This window comes from Delphinus delphis, chromosome 16 (genome assembly GCF_949987515.2).
Source record: "Delphinus delphis chromosome 16, mDelDel1.2, whole genome shotgun sequence".
Classification (NCBI taxonomy): domain Eukaryota; kingdom Metazoa; phylum Chordata; class Mammalia; order Artiodactyla; family Delphinidae; genus Delphinus; species Delphinus delphis.
The window spans coordinates 82,223,471-82,250,865 of NC_082698.1; the positions used below are offsets into that span (position 1 = coordinate 82,223,471).

The 27,395-nt window shown below is 44.6% G+C and overlaps 1 protein-coding gene across 9 annotated transcripts in view; it reads left to right on the forward strand.

The window, feature by feature from the left end:
- The window catches only part of TTC13 (tetratricopeptide repeat domain 13), a 69,874-nt gene extending 42,708 nt beyond the window's left edge, over nt 1–27,166 (forward strand). For 6 of the 9 annotated variants that reach the window (XM_060035088.1, XM_060035090.1, XM_060035093.1 and 3 more), the window contains 14 exons: nt 761–902; nt 1,200–1,374; nt 3,584–3,740; nt 7,233–7,363; nt 8,331–8,463; nt 9,290–9,382; nt 11,697–11,780; nt 12,616–12,700; nt 16,293–16,402; nt 18,653–18,788; nt 19,748–19,827; nt 21,585–21,663; nt 21,797–21,876; nt 23,360–27,166. In XM_060035088.1, coding sequence (XP_059891071.1) covers nt 761–902; nt 1,200–1,374; nt 3,584–3,740; nt 7,233–7,363; nt 8,331–8,463; nt 9,290–9,382; nt 11,697–11,780; nt 12,616–12,700; nt 16,293–16,402; nt 18,653–18,788; nt 19,748–19,827; nt 21,585–21,663; nt 21,797–21,876; nt 23,360–23,474 — 1,600 coding nt within the window. In that variant the 3' untranslated portion in view covers nt 23,475–27,166. The remainder of the gene's footprint in view (nt 1–760; nt 903–1,199; nt 1,375–3,583; nt 3,741–7,232; nt 7,364–8,330; nt 8,464–9,289; nt 9,383–11,696; nt 11,781–12,615; nt 12,701–16,292; nt 16,403–18,652; nt 18,789–19,747; nt 19,828–21,584; nt 21,664–21,796; nt 21,877–23,359) is intronic. The other 3 variants (XM_060035089.1, XM_060035092.1, XM_060035094.1) reach the window with 1 other exon arrangement.
- Nucleotides 27,167–27,395: the final 229 nt, after the last annotated feature.

Here is a 27,395-nt window from a genome sequence, read left to right on the forward strand (position 1 = left end):
TGTCGCACAAAATTGTTGGGTATATAAATTGAAAACAGATTTGAAAACACCTAGTAAATAGTAAAGTGCTGTAGAAATGTAAGTGGGTGTTATATATATATTTTTAAAATCTTCATTATTTATAGAAAGTTGACATATGGGATATTTTGAAGGTTCTTCAATTATTTATAAAAATGTTGATATATAAAAGAGGGCAAGGCTGGTCAGTAATAACCATTTCCACTCTGAAATGATCACAATTCTGAAATATGCTTCTTATTTCAGAATTTTAAAGTAGATAATGATTTACTGGATTTTAAGTGAAGTACCTTCAGTGACAGAAAAAATTGTAAGCCTATGAATTTGATTCGCAATGATATACCTCTGTATGATTATAACCTACTTACTTTTTTCCAAAGGAGAAACATATGTTTCTATCCAGATAACTAAAATTTACACAAAGTTTTTTTAGGGGTTGGAGCTGATCATGAGTTGGGGAAAGGGATTTGAATAAGCATTTGTCTTTGGAAATCAATAAATTAATTTTCCCCCAAAGAATTTCAAGAGCTCTATGGTGATCCTATAATCTGGTAAGATTTAGAAAAAGCAAGTCGGATATGATGCGTCAAAGGCTAAGTAGCTATAAAGTGGTAAAATAAAAAAGCAAACTCCCACATTAAAGTATCGTATTTGTAGACTGAACCATAATTCTGAGGATAACTTATTCTGTATGTTTACTGAAATGCCTATACTATGTTTATTACTATTGTCGAACACCTAGAGAGCTGGGCAATTTTGAAGCAGCCACTGAGAGCTTTCAAAAGGCTCTGTTGCTGAACCAAAATCACGTGCAGACCCTCCAGCTTCGGGGAATGATGCTTTACCACCATGGCAGCTTGCAGGAAGCCCTTAAGAACTTCAAGGTGAGCATCCGTAAGTGAGAAGCAGTGTAACTGCAATTCTGCGTCATTCTTCAACAAAGTTCAGTGAAATGAATGGGGTCAGCGGGGAGGGCGGGCAAGAATAGTGCTTATACTTCAGCAAAAAGAAAGAGGAAAAAACCATGGCCTGGTCCTGTAGACCGATTTACTGAGGATGTATTTGGTCTGATTTAACCTGGAGAGAAGACTTTCCTAATTCCAGATTAAAGAAGAAAGTACTTTAAAGTTTCCTTAAACTGTATTGATTCTAATACAGCATTTTCTCCTTCGATGCCTCAGCGGTGTCTGCAGCTGGAACCGTATAACGAGGTGTGCCAGTACATGAAAGGACTCAGCCACGTAGCAATGGGACAGTTTTATGAAGGGATAAAAGCACAAACTAAAGTTATGCTAAATGACCCTCTCCCAGGCCAGAAGGCCAGCCCAGAGTACCTTAAAGTGAAGTACCTCCGAGGTAAGTCAAACAGCTGCAGAATCACTGACCCTGAGTGCTTGGAGTAGGAGTGATACTGCTTGTGTCTCTGATGTTCCGTGTTAGGCAGTTGAGTCTCAGAGCAGCTGCGTGACTTGTCCTCAGCTGCCCCTTGGTTAGTGGTGGTATCTGGACTAGAGGGACGAGCCCATGTCTTCTAAAGGCCAATCCAGTGCTTTTTTTTTCCTCTTCCTCACATTTTTTCTTTCTAAAGTTAAAAAATTTTACTTATGCCAAAAAAACATATTTTGACCTAAATGTGACAATCATCTGGGTATCCATGACTTGTCACACCTCATCCAGAGATATAGGAATGATAGGAAAGGAACATTTTATGAGGTTTTTACTGTTAAATAAAAACTTGGTATCTTTGAACTGTCATTCCTTCATATCAGAATTCCCACATAGTTTGGAGAATTTAAATTGAGATGAAGAAGAAAGCAGATCTTTGGGTTATCCTTTTATTAGTCAGTCTTACCCTTTCTCTGCCATACACAAAGACATTTTTGTTTTTCATATAAAGCCCAAATCTTTACTTTTATTCCTTCTCTTTCCTTTATCATTAGCCCTCTGTACTAGCACTGTCCAAGTGAAAACATTTACAAGCCATGTGTGTAATTTTAAAATTCTAGTAGCCACACTAAAAAAGTAAAAACGGGGGCTTCCCTGGTGACGTGGTGGTTGAGAGTCCTCCTGCCAATGCAGGGGACGCGGGTTCGTGCCCCGGTCCGGGAAGATCCCACATGCCGTGGAGCGACTGGGCCCGTGAGCCACGGCCGCTGGGCCTGCGCGTCCGGAGCCTGTGCTCCGTGGCGGGAGACGCCACAACAGTGAGAGGCCCGCGTACAGCAAAAAATTAAAAAAAGTAAAAACGAACGGGTGGAATTCATTTTAATAATATATTTTATCTTATTTAACTCGGTACCTCCACAATATTAGTTCAATATATAATAATATGAAAACACTCTTTATTGGATGTTTTACATTTTTGGTACTAGTCTTTGAATGTGGCCTATATTTTACACTTACAGTTCATCTCAATTTGGACGCTACATTTTCATTGGAAATACTTGATCTGAACGTAGATTTCATAAAGTTTAAAGTTGTAAAAGTAGACTGATATACGTAAGTTGTTCCAAACCTACGGCAGTTTTCTAATAATTGAATAAAATATCAGTTTTAAGTTTAAATTAATTCAAATTAAGTAAAATCTAAAGTTCAGTGCTTCAGCCGCACTAGTCACCCCTTCAATTGTCAGTAGCCAGCTGGCTAGGGATTACATTTTCGACAGCATAGCTCTTTACTCTAAATTGTAATTCCCTCTATTTTCCTGGTTTAGGAGAACTTGGACTTGTGAACTATAGACTGAAGCTCGGGGCACTCCATATCCTGGACACCGCGTCCCTAGAGATAAGCAGCAGTTGGTCAGTCAGTTGATGAAATCGCATACGTAGTCAGTAGATCTATTAGTTGAGAAGGAAGCAGGCTCTGTCTAACACTGAACTTGCATTGCCAGACTCTGGAATCGAATAGTGAGATCTTTGGTGTTGCTTATGGAAAGGTGGTTAAAATTTAGTCGAAGTGGACCCTGATTGGCCGGCTTGTATTTGACCCTGGTAACTCAAGTCAGTGGCAGGCCACCTCCGTTATCATATAAGAGTGACTTGCTAAAATTTGGAGTCTCCATTTAGAATGCTTGTAATTTTTTAAAATAAACTTATTTATTTATTTACTTTTGGCTGCGTCGGGTCTCCGTTGCTGCGCGTGGGCTTTCTCTAGCTGTGGCGAGCCGGGGCTACTCTTCATTGCGGTGCGCCGGCTTCTCATTGCCGTGGCTTCTCTTGTTGCGGATCACGGGCTCTAGGCGCAGTGGGCTTCAGTAGTTGTGGCATGTGGGCTCAGTAGTTGTGGCTCGCTGGCTCTAGAGTGCGGGCCTAGGAGTTGTGGCGCACGGGCTTAGTTGCTCCGCGGCATGTGGGATCTTCCCAGACCAGGGATTGAACCTGTGTCCCCTGCACTGGCAGGCGGATTCTTGACCACTGCACCACCAGGGAAGTCCCAGAATCCTCATAATTAAATAACGGTTTGTTATGAAGTATTTGTACAGACTGGCTATAAAAAATTACAGTTAGCTATAAAAACCGTCTCTTTGGCATATCCGGGTGTGTCAGATCCCATTTCCCATCTGCAGAGTATTCTCGATATCTTCATGCCCACCTTGATACTCCCCTTACGGAATATAACATTGACGCGGACCTGCCCGGGAGCTTTAAAGACCACTGGGCTAAGAATCTGCCTTTCCTCATAGAAGACTACGAAGAGCAGCCAGGGCTGCAACCCCACATAAAGTGAGTGCTTTATTTATTTGTTTATTTTTTACATCTTTATGGGAGTAGAATTGCTTTACAATGTGGTGTTAGTTTCCACTGTACAACGAAGTGAATCAGCTATATGTATACATATATCCCCATACCCCCTCCCTCTTGCGTCTCCCTCCCACCCTCCCTATCCCACCCCGCTAGGTGGTCACAAAGCACCGAGCTGATCTCCCTGTGCTATGCAGCAGCTTCCCACTAGCTATCTCTTTTACGTTTGGTGGTGTATATATGTCAGTGCAACTCTCAAAGTGAGTGCTTTAAATGAAGATTTTTTTTTCTTTTTCAACACTGAGCTGTAAGTTCATCATAATATCTCTTGGTCAGTAAATGGCTTTCTATTCATGTTTCTGATGAATTTATTTTTGAATTGGATATGTCCGCAAATATTTCTTTTAGCTTACCTTTGGACATCGTCTTTCCTTTTAGCGTGACATTCCCTGCTAATGTGGGGTAACTTCAAATATACTTATACTTCTTGGTAGCAAGAAGGATATGCATTATTCCTTTACCATGTTACTTTAAAACAAATTTCTTAACATATTAAAAGTTTGAAATTAACTGGCCAATACTGCTGCAATATGGCAAAATGGATATGCTAAAAGGCTATCCCATTACAGAACAATTAGATTTAGAATAGAAATTAATTCCTGGCAGTCTAGCAGTGTCCTAAAAATTAGGAAAAATCTGTAAAGATCGGCTCCCTCTATGCCTAAAAAGAAAGAAAAGAGAAGGTATTCAAACTACAGTGATGGATGGTAAACACATTTTAACGGAAGAAGGCATCCTATCCAGTGGAGTGCCTTGAGACATGGCGGGGTGGGTTTGTTGACCTTCAAAGGGCTAAAGTGATCCCATATTGGAGGCATTCCCAGGATCTCAACAGAAGCAGACGCAGATCCTTCCTGGGGAGAAATTAGTGCCAACTTGTACCCCCAGTATTCCCACAGATTAAGATCATTAGTGTGAGAATGAAAACCAAGATGACCGAAACCATTTGTGAGAATCAACAGAAGCCACAAACAATAGACTTTGACCCTTAAGGACTTCAGATATTGGAATTGTTGAAAACAGACTCTACAATAACTCCAAATGAAATGCTTGAAGAAATTATGAAGAGATCACAAACGTGAGGAAGAGACATGAGATTATAAAAAATGACCAGACAGATGCCACAGACCCACATGCCGCAGACCAAAAACATAAGCTCTAGGAATAGAAAATATAATCATTGAAATGAAGAATTCAGTATACAGGCTAAAAAGCAGATTAGATATAGCTGAGAGAAAATTGCAGAATTGGAAGACAGAGCACAGAGAGTCAAGGAGTTAGAAAACTTGAAAGAGAGCAGATACGTAAAATGTAAGAAGGGCTAACACTTGTGTGTGTAATTGAAACTCCCGAAGGAGAAAATGGAGGAGAGGCAGTATGTGAAGAAATAATGGCTAAGAATTTTCCAGAACGAAGGAAACACATTCATAGATTTTTTTTAAAAAAAGCAGGGTAAACGAAAAAAAATCCATTCAGACACATCATAAGTAACTGGAGAACACCTAAGGTAAAGAGAAAAATCTTAAAAATAGGAAAGTCATATCACCTACTTAGGGTCAATTATTGGACTGACTGTAAACCTTTCAACACCAACAGTTTCTGCAAATAAAAGTCAAACAGCTAATTAGAACAGTGCAAAAGACATGAACAGGTAATTTCATCAAGGGGAAAACGTGAACGGCAAGCATATGAAAAGATGCTTCAGTTCATAAATATATAAGACCACATGAGATCCTTCACCCACTAGGTAAACAAATATTAGCAATACAAAGTCTGATGATAGTAGTGTTGACCAGGAGGAGGATATGGGGAAATTTCATACACTGGGGTATAAATTGCTCCGTGAACTTCTGCCAGCAGTTTGTCCTTATTGTGTAAAATCGAATATTTGCACGTCCTACGATCTTTAAGTTCCGCTCCTGTGTATATTCAGGAGAGAACCATGTACCTGTGCACATGTCTGCTTGGAGACCTGTTGATAGCAGTTTCTTTGTTCACAACTGAAAACGAAATCATCCCAAATGTTCATGAACAGAAAAACGGATAAATGTGATACGGTCGCATAGTGGGGTATTATACAGCAGTATAAACAAATGACCCAAGCAACGGTGTGGACTAATTTTGAAATATAAAATTGAGTAAAAACAGCAAGTTGGTACACTGCAGGGTCACATCATTTTCACCATAGAGCTCATAAGCAAAACTATAGAATATATTGTTTGGGGATATACATATGTAACCTATTTTTTAAAAGAAGAACGTCAAGGAATTGTGAACACAAAATTCAAGGTAAGTTACCTCTTCCTGGGAGGCAGGAGGATAGGACAGGAAAGTGACATACAAGTAGGTAGAGCTACATAATTGTTCAGGTCCTTTCGTTGAGTGATGAGGTTGTATGCTTTCGTAAGTTTCAGTAATCAAGATAATAAAAACCAAATAGATTGCTCAAAGAGGTATGTATGTTCTCTAGCATACATACTAGAGAAATATTTATGTGCAGGAAAGCGGGGGCGCCTGAAGGGCTGTCCTTGGAGAGACCTGCTCACCAGGCTGGCCCTGGGCTGGCGTCTGGGAACGGGGATTTCGGGATCTCCCCCTACCCCCAAGTGCCCAGAGCTAAGAATGGCTCCCAGCACCTGCGCCATGTGTATGAACAGTGTGGTTCATGCTGAACACCTGCCCTCCTCTGGGGGCCTAGGGTACCTGCAAGGCAGGGGTGCTCACGTGGTCAGCCCCCAGTACAGTCCCTGGGCACGGCGTGTCCAGTGAGCGTTTCACTCGGGGAATTAGTGCCACGTGTCTCCCCAGGGTCCTGGAAGTGCGCCTGGCTTCCTCTGGACCTTGCCCCACGTGCCTTTTCCCTCTGACGATTGTGCTGTGTCCTCAGAGCCACGAGTACAACTGTACACAGAGCCTGGGAGTCCTCCTAGTGAATTACTGAACGCTGACACAGTCTGTAACTTAGAATTGCAGTCTTTGTTATGAAAACTTTTAGCAGGTTGGCGGGTAAACAGTAGCAGTCACATACACAGTCCCAAGTACACTTGGCATCATGTAACTTGGGGCCGGAGCGGGAGATGGACGTAGGGTCGGGTTTGGTTGCTTGTCAAAAGAGGCAGTCCCTGTGTTCTGGAGAGGTTTACAGAACAAATAAGGCTCAGACGTGTCTTCTGAATTGCAAACTAGTTATCAGCGTTACTAACAAGCACGTGACAGCGACTGTACACACACTGTCATGAAGAGTCCTGCTTTGAATTTGTGTCTGGTTGGGTACAGACCACTGAAGTAAAGATCATGTGGTCAGAAGTTCCTTGATTATTTTTGCACTGGAAGAAGCGACTGCTTTTCAGGTGAAACTGGATAACCAGATATCTGTGGTAAAAGTCTTTATCATGTACGTAATGTTTCTTCCAGAGATGTGTTACATCAGAATTTTGAGAGTTACAAGCCCGAGGTCCAAGAGCTGATTTGTGTAGCTGATCGTTTGGGATCTCTGATGCAATATGAAACACCTGGTTTCCTGCCAAACAAGAGAATACACAGAGGTATTTTAAAACTATCTGAAAATGGGAGTGTTTATGACAAAGGAGCGGAGGATTGGTAAAACCACGTTGTACTTTTGAAAAGAATCATATGTTGTGCTTCCTGAAAATCTCCATGTGATCAGAACAGAAATGTATAGATTCATTCACACTGAATCTGAGAGAAGAGCGCTTCCAGCGTTGGCTCTCATGCTGTTGCTTTGGTGTAGATGTAGGAGGTAGGTCTTCAGTCATTGCTGTAAATCAGACAGCTCATCCACCAGAGCTGTCTCCTTACTGTAGGGTGAGGAGGGATTTGAACCTCAGTTCTTTCAGGATTGGGAGCAGACAAGTGTGAGGTTGCCTCCAATTTCCTCTGATAGAGTTGAGCTTGAGTCAGGCCATCATGTAATGCATCTATGGTCCTGTTAAATTACCAATACTTGTGATTCTTTTTGTTTTCCCTGGTTTACTTTCATATTTATTTTAATTTTTATTCTTTTTTTGCCTTTAAAATTTTTTGTCATTTTTTTTTAACATCTCTATTGGAGTATAATTGCTCTACAATGCTGTGTTAGTTTCTGCTGTATAATGAAGTGAATCAGCCATATGCATACATGTATCCCCATATCCCCTCCCTCTTGCGTCTCCCTCCCACCCTCCCTATCCCACCCCTCTAGGTGGTCACAAAGCACCGAGCTGATCTCCTGTGCCATGTGGCTGCTTCCCACTAGCTATCTATTTTACATTTGGTAGTGTATATATGTCCATGCCACTCTCTCAGTTCGTCCCAGCTTACCCTTCCCTCTCCCCGTGTCCTCAAGTCCATTCTCTACGTCTGCGTCTTTATTCCTGTCCGGGCCCTAGGTGCATCAGAACCAATTTTTTTTTTTTTTTAGATTCCATGATTCTTTCGCCGAGTTGTCGGCGAAGATCATTCCCTCTAAAGGGTACCTACAAACTCTGTTTTCCCCACATTTCCTTCTTTTAGCCATGGGTTTGGCAGCCTTAGAAGTCATGCAAGCTGTACAGCGTACGTGGACCAGTTCAAAGGTTCGAATGAATGGGAAAACGCGGCTGATGCAGTGGAGAGACATGTTTGACATCGCAGTGAAGTGGAGACGGTAACTGACGTTTCAGTGAAAATAAGCTAGACGTCTTATCATTGTCAGAAAATGTTAAGTCTCCTCTAGTTCACAGGTTTTGAATCCCATTTTATTTACTAATAATTGCCCTTGTAAGTTACGTTTTCCTCTCTACAGTTTGTCAGAAATTCCTGACATCATTATTCTTTGAAATACACTTGACGAATATTTATGAAATAGGAATTGATCGTTGCCATGCTTCCGAGCACATTTCTAAGTGAGGTGTTGTAGAAAAAGCGGTCTCTCTGGAAGAGCATATCGTTCATTACCTGTGGTACCTTTGAACGAGCTTCAGTGCACCAGTCTTCTTATGCTTGAAGTGCGGGCCTGGCCAACCAGCTACAGTTTAGAGGGGGAACCGCTGATACTCATTTTCATGAGAAAAATCCTGCTCTACTAGTAAACCTGTACTGACATCTTCCTTGGTCCAGTTAGAATATCTTTTTGGAATTTGCAGGTTTGTGTTTCATACTTTTAGATGTAATGGACTGAGCAGTTGTTTTCCAAAGACCTCTACATGTTTTATTTTGAAAGCTTTTGAACATTTCTAGGTTTTATAAGGTCTTCTTTTTTTTTTTTTTTTTGCGGTACGCGGGCCACTGTGTGGCCTCTCCCGTTGCAGAGCACAAGCTCCGGACGCACAGGCTCAGCGGCCATGGCTCACGGGCCCAGCCGCTCAGCGGCATGTGGGATCTTCCCAGACCGGGGCTCGAACCCGTGTCCCCTGCATCGGCAGGCGGCCCCTCAGCCACTGCGCCACCAGGGCAGCCCCGGTCTTCATTTTTCAATGAGCTCCCTTTTACAGGATTGCGGACCCAGACCAGCCAGTGTTATGGTTGGATCAGATGCCAGCACGAAGCCTCAGCAGGGGCTTTAACAACCACATCAATTTGATCAGGTATGAGCATTCTGTGTATCTTTCCTGTTCTCATAGGAGTTTATTTTAAATCGTCAGTTCATGGAGACCACGAGCAGCCCAGTGCTCCCTCCTCGGTGACTTTTTGACACAAATCAGCTCTGCACCTGCAAGGTCCTTCCCGCATTCCTCTGAGCTAGCCTGGTCGCAGAAAGAAATGCTGTGCCCCTTCTCCAGGCTCTTTGCCGCAGAACTCAAGTGAAGGGTAGAGTGCCAGATTTTTGCCTAGATGTCAGTCTTTAAAGGGCCCTAAAACATCATAGAAAGTAATTAGATGGAGAATATTACATTACCATAAGATCCCGATAATATCAGGAATTCTTGTGGTGAGGGAAAAACTCCCCCTTCCAACCCTGCAACACCCAAGGCGGTTGGATGAAAAGCGCTGTCTGGGTGCTAAGCTGCCTTCCTGGGAGGATGAGCCAGGTTACCTGGAGAGCTTTTGTTTTGTCCAGAGGCTCTGGCAAGTTAGGGGCCTGGGTGAAGTGCTCACCTCGTTACCGGACCCTTCATGTGCTTAGCCACCCTCTAGGTATATGATGAGCAAATATTAAAGAGTATCAGCTTCAGTATCAGACCCACTGAATTTAATTTTAGGTAAATTTTACACCTATGGTAGTTGTGTCACATCTAAAATGCTTCAAATTCCAGAACCCTGAATCAAGAAAATAGTATAGTATACAACTTTGACATTTAAGTTTAATGGAAATGTTCTTAAGACATTTATTTTTTTAATTCCTAGAAAATAAATTTCCTTTCCCCTTGTGACTTGTATATTCCTGTTTCCTACAGAATAATTTGTGACATTCACAGGTAGACTCAACTAGCTTTAACTAAAGGCCACTCTCCATGTGCTGTGCAGCACGATGGTGATTGAGCCGTGACGTACAGCCTCTCACGGCAGAAGGCTTGTAGCTTAGTGACGAAGATGGACCTCACTGAGCTATGAGCCTACCGTGTAGTGTGTTAAGAGTGGTGGTGGTCACGTGTACAGGATGCCGGAGGGCGGGGGTGGGGTGGGGTGGAGGGGGTCCCAGTCCAGCCTTCAGGTGATGCTGTTTGGAAAGATGGAAAGCAGAGAGGGGGGTGAGGCATGGCCGCACCTGTGAGTCAGGCATGGACCCACCTGTGAGTCAGGCATGGCCGCACCTGTGAGTCAGGCGTGGTCAGGGAGGTATCACTAATTCATTATGACTGGTGGTTAGTTTATGATTAAGGGGCTGTCAGCAGTCGGGGCTGGAAAGACAGGCAGAGGCTGAAACATAAACAGCTTTTTTTCCCCCAAATATAGCTAACATATCCATGCTCAGGCACTTTTTGTCCTGAAATAAAAGAGAGTCATTCAGAGATCAGAAGCAGAGAAGCGAGCTGAACAGAATTACACATTTGGGTGATCACTTTGGCCACAGGTGGCAGAATAGATGAGAGGGCAGCGACTTCCCTTGGAGGCGTGGGACTGGTTAGACAGTTGTGGAACATTCCGGTGCACTGGTCCCGAGGTCTTGAAAGCTTTGTGGAAGTGAGCTGGAGGGGAAGAGTGGATACTGAGAAGGCAGGGTCGGAACACTGGGGGTGGGTTAGAAGTGAGGGCGAGCGTGAAGCTGCGGGTAGGCGGTCCCATTGCCGAGCGGGCACGTGGTTGCCCCAGTAGGCCAGGAAGCCCCAGGGCAGAACGTAGGTGAACACACTGGGGAGCTGGGGTGAGTTCCTGAACCTGAGGTTTGACTCGCCTGCGGGGAGTCCAGGGAGCCGTGCCCGGGAAGCAGTCGGCTGTGTGTGTTGCCGGACACGTGCGTCAGCTGGATGGGTGCATCGGCGTGTTGGCTGTACGTGAGGTTCTGGGAGAGTTTTAAAAATGGGGGTGGGGATAGAAGCGGGAGGAAAATACTATTTAGAGTGGTAGAGGAGATGAAGACAGCTAGTAAGCTGGACAGCAAGGAGTATTAGCCCCTAGTGCTATCAGGAGCCCTGAGGGGCAGAAGGGAGCATATTGCCGAAAAAGGGAAAGGATCCATAAGGGGAAAGGGACATACAAGTCTGAGCCCCGTTTAAGTACCTGAGGACTTTTCTTGCTGTTTTGGCATCTCCAGGGCTGAGTTTGGTGCCTTTCCCACCAGAATAAGCCCAGTCGCTGACCATCAGTCTTGCTTAGACAGGTGTTTGTTTCTCCCGTTCTTTGGCTGCAAACAAGCGAATTTCCCAGCTCTCTTATTGTCCTTTTGAATTAGCTTTGAAATTAGATATTGTGTGGAACATATTTCTTTGTAAAAACATTCTTAATTGTTTTTTCTTACAGGGGTCAGGTGATCAACATGAGATACCTGGAATATTTTGAGAAAATTCTTCATTTTATTAAAGATAGAATTCTAGTTTATCATGGGTAATCTTTCAATTTTCTTTTCATAGTAATGGATAAATTTTACGTATTTTACATTAGTTATATTTATGAAACTTGAAAACCAAGCCTATTGACAGACCAAACAAAATGTGTCATATTTTTACATATTGTTTGGAATCATAAAACCTTTCATAATCATTTATCAACCTTCTTTTTAAGAGCTCCACAAAATCCATCGACCTTAACTGAGTATTTTTATCTTACACACATTGCTGTGACTTTTCTAGCCTCTTTGAAAGTGTCTAGCCTTTCTTTGAATTCAAAGCAGGATGTTTCTTTGAATTTCTTAATTAGGGATTAAATGAGGGATTTTCACCTTAATACTCATTCTCCCTCAACTGAGAGGCAGTACAGTATAGACAGGACAGTGGACAGAATTCTGGGGAAAAAGGAATTCTGAATATTAGTTCACCAGGTAAATATAAAATTGGTATAAGAGCTTAGTAGGATACTTCCATTTGAGCAACTTTAGGAAGAAAAACCATTCACTTCTAATTTCATAGTTGGAATAGGAGAATCAAGGTTTTCTGACCAAGCCCAGACCCATGCATGTCCACACAGACATTGGCTGTCCATCCTTTCAGGTTTTCCCCAGTTCATGTTCTAGACAGACTGCTGTCTTGTTTCCTTAATTCTCATCTGTAGCCCAATACTCATTAGATTAAACCATCCCATTATTTCAAAACTTTGTTTGTGGTTCACTGTTTTGAATATTGAGCCACTAGTAATTAAGGATGATTTATTTAAATTAAAGGTGAGAGCATAATTATTAATTTCTGTATTAATTTTAGTTGCCATCTCTCTTTCCCTTTTTAAGAGCTAATAATCCTAAAGGATTGTTGGAAGTTAGAGAAGCTCTGGAAAAGGTCCACAAAGTGGAAGACCTCCTTCCAATTATGAAGGTAAATTTATCATCAAAATCGCAGTAGGCGTTTTTAGGGGAAACAGTTAGTACTTTTTTTAAAATTAATTTATTTTATTTTTATATTTATTTTTGGCTGCGTCGGGTCTTCGTTGCTGGGCTTGGGCTCTTTGTAGTTGCAGCGAGCGGGGGCTACTCTTCATTGTGGTGCGCGGGCTTCTCATTGTGGTGGCTTCTCTTGTTGCAGAGCACGGGCTCTAGGCTCATGGGCTTCAGTAGTTGTGGCACATGGGCTCAGTAGTTGTGGCTTGCGGGCTCTAGAGCACAGCCTCAGTAGTTGTGGCGCATGGGCTCCGTTGCCCCGTGGCATGGGGGGATCTTCCCGGACCAGGACTCGAACTCGTGTTCTGTGCATTGGCAGGCGGATTCTTAACCACTGCGCCACCAGGGAAGCCCAGTACTTTTTACAAAACGAACTCGTAATTATTAAATGCCTGTTCGTTAACAAGTATTTTAAGTTTTATAAAGTGTGCTACTTGAAAACACTGATAAAAACACCTTCTGCAGAATAACGAAAATAAAACAAAACAGACCCTAGAAGGTAGGAAAATGGAATAAAGAAAACAAAGTCAGTTCAACTAAAAGCTCACAGAAAGAGAGGGGGGAAAAGGTAAGGAGGAAATGTCTGTAGTGGATGCTGGGTCTCAACATGACGTGAATAATCGAGCCCTCACTGAAAGAATGAGCATCTCAGATCGGTATTTTAAAGCCCAGCTAGGTTCTGTTCACAGGAAACACCCACAACGAGATGACATTCAAAACATTGAAGGCGGAAAGGTAGGCAGGCAAATGCTACTGAAGAAAAGCAGGTGTGGCAGTATCAGAAACATTGGAATTCAAGATAAAGGGCGTGTCACGGGACAGCAATTATATTGTTTAAAAGTACAATCCATTAAGAAGTTATAATTTTATGCACCTTTTCTCCACCTAGGAACATAACTACCCATAATGCACCAGCAGCAGGTTGGTTTGGTTTTTTTCAGTTAATGGTTTGAACTATAACATAAAACTTGAATCAATGTTCTCCTTGTAGCTATAGTAGATGAGATTGATTTACATCAAATAAACATTAAGAAATTTCTATGACTGACTAAAGCTTATCCATTTCGAAAGAATAACCAGGAAGCATCCCGTCATGGACAAAGCCGTGAGCTGACTCTGTACCCAGGGTCCAGTCTGCTCGCCGGGTTTGACAGGCTCTCCCGGTCTCATCCCAGGCTCTCATGTGTTGGAGAGCCGTGATTCCGGCCAACCTGCTCGTTGTGAGGGTCTCATGAACTGAGGCAGTGGTTCTCAGTCTTCTCAGACCCGTCTTAACTCAGTAAACATGTTCAGATGGCCCCTTTACTGCACTAGAATGAAATTCATAAAGAATGTATCCCACCTACTCAAAAAATTCTTTCAAAAGTCACCACAGTGCCGTAAGGGAGTTCTAAAAGGTAACTTGTTTATAGTAGAAAACCATGTATTTCAGTGTGTCAACATTCAGGCATGTCTTCATGAGAAGCCACAAAGAAGTAGCCAGTTGCTTGCACAGATGTGTATAATCTTGGTGAACGTGACAGCGACAGATGCAGCCCTGTATCCATGTGTCATTTGGTGACTCAAGTATCACGAGCTACGATGTTGGCGATAACGGTTTTCTGTAATGGTAAACCGCACTTAATAAAGTTCCACACGCTGTAGAGTATCCTCTTTCCTCAATGTATATGCTGTTTGTATTCCTAGGAAAGTCAGCGTGTATTAAAATGTAACCAATATTTAGCGTGTGAGTGTAAAACGGAGTCTGGCTCCAGGCCTAGAAAATCATTACATTATAAACAGTTCCTCATCTACATGGACGTCCAGTGGGAGTCGCGCCTGTGTGGCCGTCCCCAGCACCTCGTCCCCTCAGCCACCACATTATCCCATAAATTCCCCAGACGCCCCCGAAGGGGCAGAAGGGCCGCACCGAGGGCCGCTGGATGTGCCAGAGAGAAGGAAAACTAGAGCCTGACTCAGGTTTTAGTCTTTAGCTGTCCTGTGGGTATTTTAGGCATTTAAATTTACTATATTAGGCAGAATACAAAATCAGCTTAGGGATATTTTAATATATGTATATCTTTGTCTAAAAAGAAAAGCGCAATGGACAAAAGGCTGCAGTCGCCTGGAGAGCAGCTAAGGGGCCGGGCATCGCCCGCCCAGTGCCTGGCTCCCAGTGCAAAGTCACGGCCTGTCTGGCCACATCTGGGAGTGGCCGTCCCACTGTGGTTTTGCTCACCGCACCTCCAGCCAGGCTGTGGGCACACTGGCCTTTCTAAAGGCACACGTGGAAGTATATAAAAATACGCCTTTGTGTTTAAAGTGCTTGGTGAATATGATGCCGTGACAGCCTCCACTGAGATATAGGTACTTCTGCTGAAAGGTACGTGTACTTTTTCAGCACATTCACTTTTGCTTTCTGAAAAGCCAAGTTCAGATGTACCTGAGCTCCCCTCGGGGCAGCTGGTTAGTAAGTTAGGGGACTGGACGTCGAGAGGGCCTGGGTCCCTGCTTCCACTCTGCCACTCCCTCGTGCCAGCTCGGGCCAGACCTCACCTCGCTTCACCTCACCAACTCGGTTTCCTCACCTGTAAGATGGAGGTCGTGTCCTGTCTTATGGGCACGCTGTGGGCATGAAAGAGCATGGCACATACTAAGTGTTAGCGCCTTCTGCCTCTACAAGTCTCTGTCCTCCTACGGGACACCTCCCGTCTCGGTCCCTGCCGCCCGCTCTCCTGCTGACGTCCCTTCTTCTATGTCCTTCTCTGGACCTTGGTGAACGCCTGCTGGCTGTCGCTGTTTTGGGGCAAACTTTCCCTCCAATATCTTATGCGAAGCACGACCTCTTTTAATGTTACCATTGATTCTCTTATTCAAGTCTGTCAATCCTAAAAACATGTTGGCTACACTAAATAACCGAATTGGGGAGGATTTTTCTGGAGTGATTTATTGGCATTTCACTTCGTCAAAAGTGTTTTCAACAGAAAGCCGTGTTCATACTCATCACCCTTAAGGGCCACTCTGATCTCTGTGTAATTCCTTTAGAATACTTTGCTTTGTCACTCTGTGGTCTGCGGAGTTGGGGTGTGTGCATGTGTGTGTATAAAATTCTCAGGTGACAAAGTTCTGAGTATTTGCAGACAGATGAGAGTCTCCTTTGAAGAAGCAGTAGAATAAACACAAGGTGCTCTTTCGAATCATAGGATGTTGAGCACAGCTATTCTGCAAAGTATCAGTGTGGCTGCCGCTTAAGATGAACAAGAGAAAAGACCCCAAGGGAGCTCTTAGCAGTGAGCAGGGCCTTGCCATTGCAGGGAGGCTGTGCGCCTTTTGCTCTGAGGTTCTCTGCTGCCCTCTGGCAGGGGCCACGGGGAGCGTGACTTGGGCTGGGAGTCTGGGTTGGGGCATGGGGCCAGGACAGAGAATACACGGTGTCTGGCACACCGTGACCCTTCTTAAAAACATGAAAGTCGGAGTCGGCGCTGCACAGTGGCAGTTGGGAATTTACAGTGAATCTCACCAGTAACGTGAATTTTCTTTTTCCCCGAAAGCAGTTTAATACTAAAACGAAGGATGGGTTCACTGTGAACACAAAAGTTCCCAGCCTCAAAGACCAAGGGAAGGAATATGACGGCTTCACGATCACTATTACAGGAGACAAGTACGTGTGCTTCCCACGTGCGGGTGCGCAGACGGGGGCTGGTGTCAGAAGGCATGCAGATGCTTGGCGCTGCTGCGGGAGATCGGACCTCCTGGGCTTTGGCTGTCTCCTAAAACGGAGATTATCAAGGTCCAGTGTGCAACGAGAACCAGCTTTTTTTTTTTTTTTAACGTGACATTTAGATTATTACACCAGCAGATAGATTTTCTGACTGTGCTACATCTAACAACTTTCTAGATACTAAGTATAATGTCTGATGTGGTTTGTGGAAAGCGTTCTTCCAGGCTCTTGAAGTTTGTCGTGGGTAAGACGTTTACTCATTAAATGGAAAAAAGATGAGAGATTGGCAGGTTGAAGGCTGTTATTGGATTTTTAAATATAGGTTTTAAAGTAGTATGAGAGTGTAAGTGCAGTCTTATTGAAACTTTAGAATACAGATAAGCAAAGATTAAAAATTTTAAATCATTATTTCCTTTAAAAACTGAGATTATACTGTACATATTGTTTTACAACCTGTTTGTTTTCTAGCCTTACTACGAACATTTCCCCATATCCTATTCTTAGAAGCATTTTAAAAAATTGCATCGTATTCCATTTTAGGGATATTGTAGAGTTGCTGCTACTAATTTTTTTGTCATTGATCATTCAGGGTGTTTCCCATTTTTTCACCTTATCAGTAGTAGCGCCGCAGTGACCGTTTTTATTAATGATCATTTTATTTACATCTGAAATCCACACTTCACCTAGGAGCCTCCGTATCCCTTGAGTTCTGGGTGGAATGACCTTGACCCTCTCCATTCACTGCCGTCCCCGAAACACCGCGCTCCTCAGTTGCTTCCCTAGGAGGCTCCACCACTTCTGCATCAGGGACTTCCGGCAGCTCAGCGGCGGGAGCCATGTCCTCTCAGCCCCTGCTGGGCTCTGGTTTCCTTGTCCAAACTTACACAGGCCTTCATGAGGAAACCCCCGTTTAGCAACTTCCAGATTCTATGACTCTGCCACGTCGTTGAGGTCTCCGTCTCTAACCCAAGCCACTTATCTAAGTACTTTCCCAATAAGGGTCATCCTCCCCCCAGAAGGAATTCCAGGGTCTTCTGTCGAGGTGAAATTTTTTTCTCCTACCTCTTCACCCAGGCAGAAATGCAACTGCCGAGTAAGAGTCCATAAGTCCTTCCCTGAAACACAGCGTCTTTGCTCAGCTGTCTGTCTCACCCCATTTGTTGTCAGTCTCGCTCGGGGCCTCCGACCCCTACTCATGACCCATGCCTCCATCTCCGGTCTCCTGTGGCTGGCCCGTGCATCCTCGGGTCCTAAGGCCGGGTCCACGGGGCGCCCCCGTGGCTCCAGAGCTCCCTCCCCAGTCCATACCCTGCTGTTGCCTGTTGACACCAACATCGGCCCCCGTGCCGTACATTCAGGCCTTTTGTAATCATGGCCTCAAACAACGCCTCCTGCCTCCCTGAAGCACTTTCCTGCCAGCGCCCGGCCTGCTAATTCAGCTGGACTGCTTGTTCGCCGAGGTCACCCCCCACCTCCTGGCTCTGCGCTCTGGCATCGCCGTCCTCCTCTTCAAGACCCAGGCTCAGGCCCCTTCCTCCGCAAGCATTTCCTGTTTTCTTCCCTGTCTTCCAGAGCAGATCAACTCTCTCTCCTTGGGACCTCTGATGAACCGTTACGGCTCTACGCATGGGCTCATAATCTGTGGCCTCGTTTCCCCTCCGTCCCTCCATCAACGCGGCAGCTCTGCTGTGTTGTCCTTTAGAGGGTCTGAGGAGTATTTTCAGCGTTTGGGTACCGGCGTTATCCAGTAACTACCTGTTGCATAGAATTTATATCCTCCACAGAGCCTCCCGTGGAGCTCATGCGGCAGAAGCTTAATAGAAAAGGAAACAGCGGAGGCCCTGAACTCGCTTTCAGGGCACAGCCCCGGCCCCTGCTCTTCTATTGTAATAGGGTGCCTGTCTGATAAAATGTTTCCTGGGCATTGAAATACATTCTACTCTGTGTAGTTTCCTCCTCCTGTGTTAGCTGAAGCTCATGTAAGCAGGGCCTACACTTAGACTGAGCAAAACCGTATTTTGTGGAAAAGCTGCCTGCTGTGAGCCACGCCCCATCTGTCTGCTCAGAGAGGCAGAGACAGTCTTCCTTGCGTCCTGTGCCCCCGTCGCCACGCTGCCCTCCCCACCCTTCTGTGCTTAGCTCTTTGAACCATATCATACGTGCCTTCGACACACCTTCTTGTATTTTTAGGGTAGGCAATATACTATTTTCCGTGGAAACCCAGACCACAGAAGAAAGAACACAGTTATATCACGCCGAAATAGATGCACTTTATAAAGATCTAACAGCGAAAGGAAAAGTACTGATTCTCTCATCAGAATTCGGGGTAGGTCTTCGTTTATCTTCATTTCATCCATGCTGCTTCTGATTCTTTTGTACACTGCTTAAAGCCTTTACCCTTTCCTTGGGATTACACAGTTTATGCTTGAAATCAGCTTTAATTGAGCGGTAAATATTTCTTTTAATATTCTTGTAGAGACAATTCCCGTATTTAGTAAGTACAGAAACTGGGGAAGGGGAATGATACATGTATGTAGTGACTGTGTCATAGTATCAGAAATTTGGGCTTTGTCAAGATTTAAGAGAACAGGTTGGTCCACAATGGACATGACCTGTGCTGCATCTAGTGATGCTCTCCTGGACTGTGACCTCTGCCCTCCGTTGCTTCCCCGACTCAAGGTGGGGCTCCTTGGTAGCAGGAGCTGCAACGTCACCTCCGTCGCTGTAGCTGTCCACTGTGTGGAGAGTGTAGCGGCCACTCGATCCGCGTTCTGGAATGGATGCCCGTGGCCCTTGGGAAGTTACTTTGTTTCTCAGGATCTTAATCAGTTTATACCCATAAATTAAGTACACTGATCACCTAAATCTCAGTGGGTGGGGGTAGGGCACTAATCAGAACCCTGGAGTAGAGAGGCCTGTAGTCTGAGAAAGTGTATTCAGTATTAATAAGTGCTTTGTTTTATTTTAATCTCAATGTATATGTCGACATTTCAAGTAACATTATAGACTGAAACAGATGTCTAGGTTTATCAGAAACGGTTGCAGTTTTAAAGGCAGCTGGGGACGTACTGCTCTAAACCGAACTGAATGTATACCCTCTCGTGAGGTATATCATTGGGAAGAGTATAAAATATTCAAGGATGTGGAAAGTAGGTTCTTGTAGAAGAAGAAGGAAATAATCCTCTTCCTAATGTAAATGCTTCTGATGTGTCTTGTCACCTGATAAGAAATGAGTTTATAATCTGTTATTTAAGTTCATAAGCACATGTTTTTTTTTTTCCCTAGGAGACTGATGCTGTTGGCAACTTAATCTTATCCTTAGTTTATTACTTTTATAATTTAATGCCGCTCTCTCGCGGATCCAGGTGAGTGATATCCTCTAATCTGACAGTTTTTGGAGTGAAGAACGCACTCCTTTTGCTTACATCTCCTGTGGGGCCCTGGGTACAGGTACCCCAGCAATGGTGGGAAGACCTCTTGGTTTTTTTCAAAGTCCACCCAAACGTGATGTCCTTGATCTACTGCACCACCAAGAGTCTTGGAAGGTACTTTTAAAAGAAGGTGCTTGGCGTTTATGGGCTGGAGCTCGAAGTCTCACTGTGTGCGCACGTGTGCGCCCTGTGCTTTAATTCCTGATATTTGCCCAGACTGTACCCTGCCCTGTTCTCCCCTCGCCCCCAAGTTTTGACCATTAATTGACCTTTAGCCCTAACGTTTAATACTTTTGGGTCACCAATCATTGCAAAGTATTTTTGTTATTATGAATGAATTCTTGCTACTTACTGAAGTCACCAGGCATCTTTCAGGTGTCACTCAAACAAGGGTGCGTCTGTAGAGCTTTCTTTTTCTCCCCTTTTCCCTGGTACCGTGCACAGTAAATCATGCGAATGGCGCGTGCCATCGTTAGCACGTGTTTGACTTTAAGACGCTTTGGCTAAAGTAATACAGTTAAATGTCTTGATCTTTAAGTACTACTTTAGAGAGTAAAACTCTCCAAAATGTGGTAGTAAGTGTTGTTATAATATGACAAAAGCGTTGGGGGCGGGTGGGCGACATGGGCGAAGGGGGTCCCCTGTGTGGTGATGGATGGAAACTAGGCTCGTAGTGAGCACTCCGGTGTAGACGGGTGCGTGCCCTTACGCGGAACTTACATAACGGTAACGACGGCATTGAAACCAAATGGGAACATAAACCTTGTGCCTTCGGGACAGTCGTCATTAGATGTGCCTGCGATGCCCTCCACGTGCCGCCTTCCGCCCGCCGCCCTCACAGGCGCTGTGCACGCGCGTGTCCTCACAGCGGCTGTGCCGCCCTGCTCTCTGCCTCCCCACGCCCCCAGCCCATGCCCACACCTTCCTGTCCCCCCCCCCCCCCGCCGGTCCGCTTCCCCCTCCTCTGCCTCGGGGGCCCCGCCCGTGGCCCTCGAAGATGCAGCGCATGTGGCCGCGGCCTCAGTGAGGGCTTCCCTGGCAGGCGACCCCGGGGCGGGCTCACTCTCTCTGGTGTCCGCTCGCCGGGGCAAGACGTCTGTCTTAGTTGTCTTCGTCCTGGGCTGCCTGGCACAGGGCACAGAGCTGGTGCCACAAAGACGTCAGGATCCAGAGTGAGTCCGGACATGCCGGGATGTCCCCGTAGCGCAGCCGGCTTCGGGCCAGTCTGTTAGTGCGTTCTGCAAACGCGTTCTGCTTGTTTCGTCTTCGGGACCACAGTGTTTAATGTTTAAACGATAATATTAATATGTTTGCATTTACAAAGTATATCGTATATATTGCGTTTTAAAGCCAAGCCTCATGAAGATGTTAAAAATACAAGCAGGCACATTTTCTAATTCACTCTTTCACAACGAGAAAAGCCAAGTGAGGAGAAAACTCCTAATTAAAAGATACTTTTTGTTCTCAGAAAAATATTATTCTTACACGTTTACCCTTAAATTAGTAAATCAGTAAATAGTTTTATTAGTAAATATTTTTAAGGCAAATGAAAATATTCTTATGTTTAATGTCCAGAGAATTCTTAAGAGAAATAAAATGTCATCTCTTAGGATGGAAAATCCGTGGTAAGCTCTAACGTGGTAACTGTCCGTGGCCTGGGACTGACCGGTAATTGTTCTTTACCTAAACAGTGTGATCGCTTACTCAGTGATTGTGGGAGCCCTGATGGCGAGTGGAAAGGAAGTAGCAGGAAAAATTCCCAAAGGGAAGGTATGTCGGAGCTGGAGCTGGAAGGGAAGCGTTTAAATCCCAATCTGGGGTTTTGTGTTGAGACACACGAACGGATCCCAAAGGGAGCTTCCCCTCCCTGTTGGTCACATTGTTAAATTTCTTTCTTTTTCAGTTGGTTGACTTTGAAGCTATGACCGCCCCTGGTTCAGAGGCCTTTAGCAAAATAGCTAAAAGCTGGATGAACTTGAAAAGGTAACTGCTGGATAGGGGTCAGACAAACGGATGTTACAACTGGAAAGGGAAAGAAGGGGCTCCCCGTTACCTTTCGAGCGTCGTGACACTGGACTTGTACTCATTTTTACGAGTTATGATTATACAATGAATGTAATCCACTTTTCAAGGTTAAAGTGTTTTTGCTGTTGCGTAAGACCCCTTAACAGGTGAGTATATGCATAAGCGTGAATAATGAATAAAGTAAGGAAACCAGTTTGTGAAGAAAGGGTTACAAATGTCTTATTTATATAGTCAGATATCCGTATCTCTTGCCTAATCCGCCCTTTGTCCCAGACTCTCAGGGTCAGTATTCGGGAGCGACTTTGAACGCTGAGCTGCACCCGATTCAGACTGAGTCTGGGTGGTAGTGCCTGCCCTTCAGCTGCATTTTTCCTGCACTCTAGGTTTTGGGAAGGTGGTACTTTATTGTTATTTAGGTGCGGAATACACGTGAGTCAGGAAATGCTAGCCAGAAATTACCCCTGACGATTACGGTGGGAGAGCCTAGCAGACTCTCATCTTTCCTGGCCCTTGTTTTCAGAAGCACCACGGGGAACGTGTAAATTTGTGATGAAATTAAACTCACAGATGCTTTCAGAGTTAGTTAAGAATGAGCAAATCTCACTGTTCAATCTTATTTATTCCTTTATATCATAACCACTTCCAGTTCTGCCTTTCATTACCTACTGAACACAGCAACCTCTCTAAAAGTTGCTGGATAATTTGTGCTCTGTTTAAAACAGAAACTTGTGTCTGTAGGACACTTTTGTCCGGTTAGCAAGGATTCCATGAGCTCTGTAATGGAAAGTCCTAACAGCTACACCTTGTTGCAGTATATTCTTGTTTCACGTTTACTAGTTTACACATGTTTTAGTAACACGACCATAAGGTCAAAGCCCTCGCCTCTGTTTCCTACATCATTTTACAGTGTTGATCTTTCAACAACTCTTTAAGGAAAAGATAGCAACACTACCCTATGTTGTGCAGCTGCTGTTTCACAGCGTACCTTGACACCCGTCCCATGCTCCTGCTAGCTCTGGGAGTTAGGAACCCTCTCCCTCTTGCCGCAGATATGGGAAGCGGGGCTGAGAGGAACCCCTAAAGCTGATAAGGGTCAAGGCTGGACCCGAAACCTGTGTCTTCTGGTTCCATGTCCAGCATGCGCCCCAATGGGACGTGTGTGCGTAACGCTCACTGTGCAAATTGGGGGTTGATTTTTCTTTCTGAAGACTGGCTGAATTTCCCAGCAGCTCATGGTGGGAGCCTGCCCGTACCCCAGATCAGCACTGCAGCAGGACCTGCTCTGTTCACAGCGCCCCCTGCTTTGTAACATTGTCTGCTGTCGTGCGTAGGGAGTACTGGAAAGTGAATATCGTAATAGGAATTAATAGACCGTAAGCTTTGCCTTTTTTGTACAGTTGTGTTGATTTTCACACCCTTGCTTTTTGTTTTTCTTTTTCAGTATCTCACCTTCTTATAAGACTCTTCCGTCCGTGTCTGAGACGTTCGCAACGTTAAGATCAATGATCGAGGTGCTCAACACGGACTCCTCCCCACGTTGTCTTAAGAAACTCTAGTTACGCTGTGGTATTTATACAAGTAAAGGGCCGGACCTCTTGCTTCTTAAGTTATTTTTTAAAACATGGAATTATAAAGAAATTAGGTCCTTTATTACTTTTGATACCAATTTTTGATAGGAATTGAATACTTGAAGTCATTTTCCTTACCTTTCCGAACCATAACAAAATTCATGGAAGAGGGTTTTGGGGCGACAGAAGAGCTCTGTGGGAGGGGAGGCATACGTATTAGCCAGCGGCCTCTTGGTTTCCACTTACAAAGTCATACAACCCCTTCCTCCCAGTGAAGAAAGTTTATTCCCAAAACCAAAAATCAACAACAGAACAGGAGTGTTTTCATTCCTTTGAAGATTTGGGTATTCTTCAAAGACCTTCTTTGTAGGCACATTGTGAGAAGGCATCTTGTCCTCAACTCACATAATCCTCATGCGTGGGCTCTCCGTTTCGTTTGAACCACGGGAGGTTCGTGGCCATCAGAGTGTTCCCGGAGCTCGTGGCCGGGAACGTTGAATGAGGCAGACAGTTTTTGCCAGTGATTCAAACACTGAATTGTGGAAACATGTTTGTTTTTCTCCTCTTTGCTGGAAAAAACAAACGGGGGTGATTTCTGTAAATCACCAGTTTTGGACACTGGATTATGTACGTTTCCATTGTGTGAGCCAGTTTCACTGTCAGGTTGTAAGAACAGTCAGAAAATTGCTGATTTCCTTTTTCAGACAGGGTAGATGCCAGTAAATGGGTTCAATTAAACTGTTGCCATTTCCAAATCATTTTCATTTTTCTTTGATTTTTGTTAAAGAGTTAAACTAGCCACTGCTTCTTTCCGTTATTTAGTTTTTGTCTCTCAGGCTTGCACGAGAGGGACACGGCAGTGTCTGCAGGCGTCCACGCTCGTCGGCAGGGACTTAACGCTGGGCGCTGGCAGAGTTGTCTGTGGTCCCCGCAGAACGTGGCCAGATAGGACTTGCCCTTTGGACAGATGCTGTTCTGGGTCTTGACGTGTGCTTCAGAGCAGCCACCAAGATTGGCTCGTCTTCTCCTCTCATCTGGGTGGTGATAGAAATTGTCAGGCACACCTCACTTTAGAGAGAGATTTCACACCCACAGGCCAGCTTTCCCCTGGGTCTTCATTTTCATATTACAGATGAGGGAGCTGAGGCTCGGGCAGGTTGATGACTCTCCCGGGTCCCCCAGCGATTAAAAGCCAAGGTGGTAGGATCCAACCAGGCCTCTCTGCCCCCGGGGCCTAGCCTGCCTCACCACGGTCTCGAGGCCCCAAGGATTCATTCGCAGGTTCTTCTCAAGATTCAGAGTACTTAACGCTGTTCCGTGCAAAATCTCCACCTATCTGTTACATTTCTCTGGACTCTCAGCTTCAGGCTGTTTGACCAAACTGGGCTGCCTAAAGACTCCTGAAGCCACAGAGGAGCTGCATCCACATCTAGCCTACAGCACTGCAAAGTGAGATAGGGATTGCAGAGATTAAACAAAGGAGAAATGAATACGTTTTTAAACTTTTCCCTCTTTTTTGCTTATTATCTTAAAGGCAAAATCTTTCAGCTTTATCAAGGACTTTTCTTTACTTTATCACCAACTCTTCAAGATTTTTAACTGTGAGACACCCATCTTTCAGTTGGGGAAATGGTCCAAATAAATTAGCTGGCTTTTCTAAAATATACGACAGTGTGTCGAAACGCCAGAATTAGTATGTAATTTTTCCTTGAAACTTAGTTTACCAACTCCAAATGACTACGTTTCAACTTTCATTTAAATAGCCCAGTTTCTCCTTATGCGAGTATTATAACTATCATGTCATTAGACATACTGAAATGCCAAATTCTGTGATCCCAAGATGTTCTGGGAAAACCTTTCATCTTCTGCTCCAGGTCCCAACCTGGAGCCAACCTGACTGTGGTCTGAACAGAGCAGGTCTGTTTGGTGGCCGAGAGGGTACTGGGCTCCCTTTCCCATCTTTGAGGGTTCTTGTCTCGAGAAGGTCATGAAGATTTGGAATGCATTTTTTATATCATAATGTTTAAAGTTCTCTCATCACATCATCTGTTACATTGAACAATTTCCCCTAAAAATCAGAGTTGCATCATACAAGCTGTCCTCTGTTTAAAACTTTTTTAAAACATTTAAGTCTTTAAAATCAGAATCAGGTTCACCTTTATCCTTAAAATTTCATATAGAAAACTTGATCATTCTGCAGAAACAAGGCTGCTCCGTGTCTTCTGTCTGTGTTTGGTTTTTAGCTCATCAGATACCCTGATCCTTTCGATTTCGTGGCACAGAAATCAGGGCTCTCCTGCTCGGCCTGTGATACCCTGAGCCTACCCCAGTTGGTCTAATTGTGTACCTGCATTTTCGTTCTCTTATGCTACAGCTATTACCATTAGATATTCTTTGAGTAACTCATTTGCCTGTCTCAGGACCCGTTTAGCCCCTATATGATTTGAAGTGTGTGTTAGAGGGGGCTGTGCCTGGTTCCGTATGGCAGCCGCCAGCCACGTGTGACTGCTGAGCGCTTGAAGTGGGGTGGGTGTGGCCGAGGAACTGAACGTTTAGTTTAAAGAGTTTAAATTCATATAGCCACATGGAGCTAGTGGCTAATATACGGGAGAGCACAGCCTAGAGAGTTCTGAATTAGACTAGAAGAAGCTTTGTCATGGGAATAATCCCAAATGGTGTCCTCCGGTGGTAATCAACTGTATTACGAACACGTTGTTATAGACTTTTCCAAGTATCTCAGCTCTATTTGTAAAAAGGCTCCTAGGAACAACACGTTCAAACTTTCAAAAGACCAGAAGATCCTATAGGTCAGACTTGTTCGCAAACTAGGAGTTTTGCGTGGAACATTATTTCTGACGAGGAAAGTGTGAGGGACGGGAAACTAAGCTCCAGCTCTCCAATGCTTGCCTTTCAGGCAAGATTTATACGAATCAGAGCAGAGATCAGCAAAGTCACCTGGAGAAACCTGTGTGTCCCAGACCAGCAGGAGTTGGCTGTATGTTCACGAACATTCTCAAGATGTCTGTCTTGGAGCCGGTGACTCCTCACCCCAACGTCACTTCCTTCCCCCACTCTTCCCTATTCCCTAGGTGACCCCTTCCCACCCAGCAGCTCCGGCCAGAGCCCCAGGGGCCTCCCCGAGCCTGCCCTGGCCCGTCCAGTCGACTCCAAAGTGTCCCAGATATGCTCTTGTCCAGCCATCATCACTGTCACGCCCAAGCTATTTAAATTTAAAGCAATTAAATAAGATGAAAGTACACACTTGTTCCTCAGTCACTCTTGCCCCATTCCGAGTGCCCAGGAGCCGCCGGTGACTGGTGGCTGCCCTATTGGACGGGACAGAGACGGGAACATTTCCATCATCACAGAAAGTTGTGCTGGACGGTGCTGCTACCCTGAAAACAGACCGCCCCTCCACTGATGCTTGTGCGTCAGATGATAATTAGAGTGGGAGTCCCTGTGGTTTTAAGCAAGAGTACAGGTTTTGAGGGGTTTGGGGTTTAAAAATCACAGAGTTTAGTTGTAGCGCAGGGAGATGAATGGGAGAGGGGAGAGAGAAAGGAAATCACCACCACCAGCTTGAAAAATCTCCACCGATTACTGACTCGGGGATCTGCGGATAGGCCTGGGGTCTGCGTCTTCCCCGAGGAGATTCACACACAGGTGGTCCAGGAACCATACGTGAGAAGCATCAAGCTAGGATATGAAAACGTGCCTCGCTGCCTTGGGAGGTTTTTTTTCCCTCCCCTTTATGAAACCCCATAGAGCCAAGTATCTTCTTGAATAACAGCTGCGATTAGAATTATGGTGGCCCTTCTGTTCTTCAAGCTACGTTCCCACAAATATAAAATCACTTTAGTTCTCCAGGTTGCAAGCCTCAACTTTACCAGTATTGTAACTGGTAGTCCA